The sequence below is a fragment of the Telmatherina bonti genome, assembly GCF_933228915.1.
Source record: "Telmatherina bonti genome assembly, chromosome: 22".
NCBI classification, from domain to species: Eukaryota; Metazoa; Chordata; class Actinopteri; order Atheriniformes; family Telmatherinidae; genus Telmatherina; species Telmatherina bonti.
Window position 1 is genome coordinate 11311233 of NC_136631.1, and position 7991 is coordinate 11319223.

The 7991-nt window shown below is 40.1% G+C and overlaps 1 protein-coding gene across 1 annotated transcript in view; it reads right to left on the reverse strand.

Moving 5' to 3' along the window:
• Window positions 1–7783, reverse strand: part of LOC306772127 (calpain-1 catalytic subunit-like) — a gene marked incomplete at both ends in the record, with an annotated part of 30573 nt that extends 22790 nt beyond the window's left edge. The window contains 7 exons of the mRNA XM_079261540.1: window positions 1847–1932; window positions 2103–2177; window positions 3493–3667; window positions 3748–3881; window positions 4748–4866; window positions 6394–6463; window positions 7547–7783. Of these exons, the coding sequence (XP_079117666.1) occupies window positions 1847–1932; window positions 2103–2177; window positions 3493–3667; window positions 3748–3881; window positions 4748–4866; window positions 6394–6463; window positions 7547–7783 (896 nt within the window). The remainder of the gene's footprint in view (window positions 1–1846; window positions 1933–2102; window positions 2178–3492; window positions 3668–3747; window positions 3882–4747; window positions 4867–6393; window positions 6464–7546) is intronic.
• Between the last annotated feature and the right edge of the window lie 208 nt (window positions 7784–7991).

Below are 7991 nucleotides of genomic sequence, written 5' to 3' on the forward strand. Positions count from 1 at the left end.
CATGGCCAATCACATGCATAAGGGCGGGATCTAAGACAGGAAGTGAAGGGAAACAGCTAGGATTGAGGCATTCAGCTACTGCGTTTGCCTGACGAAGGATGTGAAGTTAAGCTACAGGAAAAAATGGACAGAAAACATTGTGGATGCAGAGTCTACATTGCTGTTTGGGACTATATAACCCTGTGATGAGTGACTACTCGGATTTATTTGACTTTTGTGCTTTTACGAAATGTTTAAAGTGCATAAGTGTGATGCTAATCGTGAATTAGCATTTTAGCATTTTACCGCGACTTAGTTCCTACTCTGTATGTAAAGTATATGAGCTTGGATGAATATATGAAACTAATTAGAGACTTTTAATGCCCAGTGAACCGAGAGGAATTCTCTGGACTCTTCTGTTGTGGATAAAAAGAGAGAGAATCGAGTTTCACCGAGTGCATTTCACACAGCCTGTGAAGCCGAGCCGCCAGCCCGGTTACAGAGAACGACCTGCATGATGACCGACAAGGTTTTAACCATCCATTGCCCTTGAGCATAAGGAGTTGTGAGTAAAACCAAAGCACCTTCACCTTAATCTTGGTTTGTGAACCAAGGAAACGGCCATTTTTCTATTTTTTTGGCCCAACGAACCCGAGCGTCGTATCAGGCCTGCAACAATTGTTTATTTGAGCGTCAAAGACTCTTTAATTCCTGGTATAAAGCTGGACTTGATTTAATTGGACTCGTGTGTGGGTGGATGTTACATTCTGAAATATTATGAAGTTGTGAAATAACCAAAAACCACACGTGTATTGGAAGAAACCCTTAGAACTTTATTCTCTAATATTTGTTTCTTTAATCTTATTTACTAAATATTATCTTTTGACTTTAAACTTTTTGTGTTATGTCTTAATTGCCTTACGGAATAACGGGTGTTATTGATTTCCAGCTACAGTTGTTATTCTGAGTGAACGTAAACTAGAGTATTTTACATTTTCTCTTTGGGAGATGGAGGCACCGCCATAATTAAAAAACCTAAATAAGTGTAAATGGTTAAAAGCTACTTATTATTGTTTCTCCTGTTTACCAATATTAGTTTATTTGTATTTAAGTAACGTACCCAGGGCCCCACTCATTGTACTACCACCAATCTTAACCAAAGGGTTAATATCTAGCTACTTGGGTTGGGTGCTACATATGGTTTATATTGGACCAGTGTATCTCAGAGATTACGCCGCGGTTTCCGTGGGCAAACGTGTAATCAGTGGTTCCCATGAGAAAGCTGAAGTCACAAAGCCTAAAAAAAACATGGATTTAACGTTCTGCAGGATACGGTTGGAAAAGTTCTCAAGAGAGTCATTTCTGAAAAAAACATAATCTCTTCATTATAAACAAGTAAAGTCTTGCCTATATCACTTAATAATGTGAAAAGATTTTAAATTTGGTGTTCACAAGATTTGAACATGTAGTGCATTTTCTCCACCCAGATTACTGCCTGCAGGCCGTTCCTTGCTAATGGATTCACTCAACAATAAGCCCTGTCAAAACTCTCCATCTCCCATGTTACCTTACCTTGCACAACCAGTTTGGGATTATGGTTATAAGACAAGTATTGAGAGATTTTTCAAGGCTCTGGTCCACCAACAAAAAGCATGTTTAACTTGTGAGCAATGTGAGGAATTTATAAATCCCTCTGAATAAACATCTGAATAAACATATCTGATAAACATACCTTAACAGAGTAAAGGAACAACTATGAACGAGCTGAGCATGAAAGGAGTCAGTGTTTGGAAAATGTACTCTATCTCTGGAATGCAGCAAACTGGAACAGTTTGGCTGGAAAATACTTTATAAAATTCTGTCTCACTTGTCACTCCAGTCTCCATTCCACTCTCCTCTACCCCACGGGTTCCATAAACGGACCAGGTTTACAGGCGTTCCTCGGCTCATCATCTGTAACCAATAACCACAATAGAAACACCTCTGTAGCCATTTTACAACACACTATCACAAGACATGCTTCACAGCAACAGCAGAGGCAAATTTCTAGTTTTTTTTTTTCTCAGAAAAAAAAGAAACTTCCTACATTTTTCAGTTCCTTTTCAATCAATACATGAATTTACCTGCTTCACTCCTGTGACAGTATAAGCGTGGCCTTGGACCAGTCCATTTGGTAGCACAGTGTTGGCAGATGTCTCCTAAGGTATATAAATGCATGATTTTGTACATATTTGCTTAATAATTTAGTCACTCTATCAAGTGACAAGTACCTAACTTGTGACAGTAAGTACATAAACATATATATGTACAAAGTTTAATGATTTCTGAAAAGGTTGTTTAGAGATCTTCAGAATCTATTGGAAACTTAACTAAAGAGGTCAAAGGTTAAACTTAGAATATCAAGATGCTATGAAATGAGTTCAGTGGGAAAGTTTTAGATAAAGTGCAAATATATCAGGTAATTAAAGAAATGCTATTAGCAAATCCCTCTTTTATTTAACATTATAAGACTGTTAGAATTGTTGTGAGAAGCTTCTGACATTTGTCATCAAATGCCCTTTATCATATTTGATGGTCATAGACGTATTAAACTGAATTTACTTCATGAGAATGTCCTTTCTCAGGTGTTGAACACTACTGAAATGGGTTGAAGTTTGCCTCTCAACAGCAAGGTGATGGCAGTTGCTTCATTTTAGTCTCTCAATGTGATTTTAATGCTTGTATGAAATGTGCAATCAGCTTGACATGAGCATTTACTTCCTAATGCTAGTTCCTAACAGTGGTTGTGTCACTGAGGAATAATACAGATAACAGCCACTATAGGCCTATTTATGCTCCATGCAAAAGACAGATTTGGAACATGTCATCCGTATTTTGCTCAATTTATGTGTGTAATTTGGTCAATTTTCAGGGCCCTTATAGATCCCCTGGAAACCGTAGTAACACTCTCCAGCAGTATAGCTGATATTTGATGACTGCACAAACTTCCACCATCACAACCCGGCCAATTATTTATGTTCCTAAATAAAAACGTATATTCATGAGCTTCTCAACGGTCAGCATGTATACTATTGACTAAAACTGACATTGAAACTAGGAAGTGAACTCTAAACTCTACGCTGCCCTCTGGTGGATGTATAGCCTAACAACAATACCAACATAAAGGATGTATGGAAGTACATGTGATGTTTAAAACAGCCGTACCTGTTTAGGCATGTAAAGGAAGCATGAATGTGCCCTTAGAAAGACTGCCTGCTTTATGTATAATCCTTTTATAGCCCAGGTCATCCCTGCAACATGCAACATCTGCTTGATACTCCCTAATCACAAACAGCAATTTTCATATATTTGAAACCCTCCCCTGTTCTGCTCATCATGCTGTGGCAAGTCATGCTTTTATTTGCCTTCAAGTGATTTTCTGATTGACATTTTTACATTCTTTAAAGATTATCCTTTATGGAACAGGCCCGTGAAAGAAAGGTGCTTCAGGAAGGTTTACGGCATCATGCTTACGCCCTGTGGTGTGCCACATCCCATCAGTGACTTCGACTGACCAGCTCTGCACATCAACTCCCACAGGTTTTTAGGAGGGTTTGATAGCTGGACGCAAATGTGGACCCCACCAGTGAAATCCACCAAAGCTTCTGATGGAGTTCCGGCATTCATGTCTGAATAGGAGCCACACACCCTGAAACAAAAATGTGATAAGTGTTATCAAGAAACAATGCAATAACCCACAAAGCAGCAATTCGGTTGCATCCTGAATACTTTGCGTAGGCTTTCTCCAGCAGCGCAGGCCAGAATTCAGTCGGGTCTTTGGAACGGACAAAGATAAGTCTTCCATTGATCGTTGGTAACTTGTCATCAATGACAACATCAACCCATCTCCCAAATCTCCAGAACTAAAGAGACAATGAAAGGAATGTAGAATTTAGAGAAATTTAGAGAAAGGCAAAACATTGTTTTTGCTGTGTGCTAACAGAACTAAATGCTTGTTTGCAGGTTCTGTTTAACAGATAAACTTAAATCCTTTTTCTGCTTTCTTGCCCAGTGCAAAATTATGTTACATTTTAAATCATAGGATGGGTGCCCACCCTGGACATCAAGCTCCTAGGCCTTGCTGTCATTGGATAGTAAGAAGATGGTTTGACAAAGTGGAACCTGAAATCGCTGCATCCTCTTCATCAAAAACAAATTCCTCCTCTGTTAGCAGAAGCCAGGGAGCTAACAACCTTCACAATGTACATCCAGTGACAGATTGGGTGAAAGATTCACAGTAGCATATTTAACATAAGTTTATACTTCAATATCACACAGTTGTAATATAAATAAAAATGATTCAACTTTAAACATCAGTTGTTGTAAACAGTCACTACAAAGACTTATACATATATGGGAGATGGTTGGTTGTTGCATTGAAGTTGAAGAAGCCTCTGACTGAACACACTTTGTGTTTAATCACAATGCTTTATGGAAGGCTTGTAGCGTTGTCCATTATGTTAAGTTACTCAACTGCAATGTTATTTAGCATGATTTGTTTTGGACAATCTAACATTCCTGGTGTAAAATTTTACATTAATTCATTATACATTAATTCAACATTCACTAGATAAACAATCAATTTGGAAAAGAAATTAAACATTGTTGTGCAGCTTGTCTTTTAAATACCAGCCGGAGCCTATACAAAACTCCTGTCGCCTGTTTCTTAAAATGACAGTAAATATTTTAGTAAAATATTCATTCTAAAGATATGAGATTAAATTTTTACCCTGAAATGGAACATCCCACAGTAGTCCTTATCAAAACTTTGCTCGAGGGGAACAACTTGCTTCAGGATGTGATTCTGGAAGGTCAGAGCTCCAATAGATGCAATAAACCAGCAGTTTCCTAAGTTTAGAAAAAGATGTTTAACTTATCAACATATTTTATATTAATGTGTTTAGTTTGGCTGTGGACACACATGTTAACACAGCCAAGAGGCAGAAAACTCACTTCTACAAAGTCTTTAAACAGATTTTATATGTGAAAAAACTTGACCGATATTTGGTTTATTGCACAAATTGTAAATACAGTTTACAGGGTTTAATTATTGTTTTTCTGTTTTTATACATTTATTTTCTTGTCTTTTTTAGGAGCAAATTGTTCCTTACATCTGTGGTTTCCAAACTTTTTCTGCAGGGCCCCCTTTTCATTGATGGCAATCATGTCAAGCCCCCCCTACCCATCACATGAACCAAACATACTAAGATATGCATCATTAATTTAGTGGCTGTATTGGAGGTAAGTATTGTTAAAAATGTTATTTTTATCCATTCTTGTACTTTAGTGTGAAACATTTTAAACCTGGAATCTCTGCAAACTTCTTCAGGTGAGCCATGTTTTCAGTGAGATGGATGCTGCTTCAGTAAAACAGCTTCATGTCTGATAGATGGTGGTTTAGATCCACCCAGTCCATTGCGCCCTGGCCTGCAATGGACTGGGTGGATCTTGAGTTGGTGGCCTCTGTTGTCATAAGTGTCCCTGTGTGGATGGATCCCTAAGATTGGTTGGAGTGTTGGTTGGAGTGTTTTATATGCTTTATCTATGTGGGTGAAAAAAAAGTGAGTGTATGTGTTAAACTTTGGCTAAATTCTATGTTTTTGTATGTGAATGTGTTTTTATTTTAACCTTGTTTTAGCTTTGCATTTTATTCTGTAAAGCACTTTGTGCTACTTTTGTTTGAAAAGTGTTATAAAAATAAACTTTGATTTGATTTCAACAGGCTTTTCTTCGTATTCAGGATGAAAAGTCCCCAAGTGGTTTTGATTGGCTTCATAATTCATACAAATTATTAGACGATAATATTTTAAATCATGCTAAAGACTGTGCTCTCTTCATTACCTGCCATTGATTATTACCTGGTCAAGCAGGGGTTAGACATGCTTCATCATATTTTCTTCTCTATTTTTAGTACTTGAAGTCTCTCTTGTTGATTTATCATCATTTCTCATCACCAACTTGTCCGGTGCCAAAACTCCAAGGTTAATTCAGCCTTGCTGTGATCCCCTGTGATAACCCTGGGCTCCCCAGTTTGGGAACCACTGCCTTGCATATGTTTACATGTTGTTTCTGTGCTTTACTGATTTACTGCTACAGTTGTCTGTGGTGCAGTAAACACAGCAATCAACGTTTAAAACCAATGGATTTTTGTTTCAAATGTTTGGTTTTGTTTTTTCTTTACTTCCACAAACTTTTACTTGTCTTGCCATTTTTTTTTTCATTTTTTGTTACGAATGGTGAGCAAATAAAATGGCAATTTTCCAATAACTTATCTGAATCACATTTCTAAACCTGTTTTCTGCCTCTTGTCTGAACTTGCATGGCATATATGAAAAGCGGCTTCAGGTTTCTCAGTGAATGAGGGGATTTTCTTACCAACCAATCCTTGACCGAAGTCAAACCTGGAGACCCCATCAACAACAAAAGCTGGATTAGAAACAATTTTCTGTAAAAGAAGAGAAGAAGTTGCATAACATGGCACTCACGCACTTTATTTAATCTGACAGACGGGTTTTGTGCTTAGTTAAACGTGCAACAGATGTTGCCGTGTCTGTGGCTGTAGTCCCAGTTTCAGTGCTGGTGAAAAGGTTTGGAGAGATCAAAAGCCAAATCACAAGTAGAAAATTCAGAAAGTGGAACAGCAACATTGGAAATGCACAAAAAAGCAATGGCTCAGCAAGGTTGCAGGAATGAATGACAAGGAAGCATTTCACAAGAATAAAACAACAAAACAAAATGAATAAAGCGGCTGGGATGAGAATCAGCACTCCAAATCTGAGACCACGGTCCTCAGCCGGAATAGGGTGGATTGCCCTCTCCGGGTCGGGAGTCAGGTCCTGCCCCAAGTGGAGGAGTTTAAATATCTCGGGGTCTTGTTCACAAGTGAGGGAAGGATGGAGCGCGAGATCGACAGACGGATCGGTGTGGCGTCTGCAGTAATGCGGACTCTGCGCCGGTCTGTCGTGGTGAAGAAGGAGCTGAGCCAGAAGGCGAAGCTCTCGATTTACCAGTCGATCTACGTTCCTTCCCTCACCTATGGTCATGAGCTGTGGGTCGTGACCGAAAGAACAAGATCTCGTATACAGGCGGCTGAAATGGGTTTCCTCTGCAGGGTGGCCGGGCTCTCCCTTAGAGATAGGGTGAGGAGCTCAGTCATCCGGGAGAAGATCAGAGTAGAGCCGCTGCTCCTCCGCATCGAGAGGAACCAGTTGAGGGGGCTCGGGCATCTGGTCAGGATGCCTCCTGGACCTCCCTGGTGAGGTGTTCCAGGCACGTCCCTCTGGGAGGAGACCCCGGGGAAGACCCAGGAAACGCTGGAGGGATTATATCTCTCGGCTGGCCTGGGAACGCCTCGGGATCCCCCCCACAGAGTTGGCAAATGTGGCCGGGTAGAGGGAAGTCTAGGCTTCCCTGCATAGGCTGCTGCCCCCGCGACCCGACCCCGGATAAGCGGCAGAAGATGAAGATGAATAAAGAAAAAGATTTAAGGAAAATTCTTACACTGATTTGCTTCTTTTGACAGACTCACCGAAGGCCTTAGCCACTGCACTTGAGCCAGGTCAGAGGGGCTCAGGATCCCCTGGCCGATGGACCTCCTGTCAGGGGGGAACATGTCGTCGATGTACCTTACCCGCCGGATGAGGCAGTACTCCTTCATCTGCTTGAAGTCCTGGTTAAGGAACTTCTCAGGGTTACTGATCGTTCCATAGCCGTCTTTCATGTGACGAGCATTGATGATGTTCATGCACACACCTGGAGCAGGCATTGCTGGGCCGTATGAAGACTGCCGAAACCAAGCAGGAGTCAACCCATTTTCCACCAAACCCATTTTAAATATGACCTAAACAATCATGCATGGTCATCCTTTAAAGCAAAAGCAAATTTGCAGGTAAAACAGCCTAGTTATGAATTTCATCACACTGATTCATTTTAACTTTGTATGTCTGAATATTTGGTCCAGACATCATCAGGAT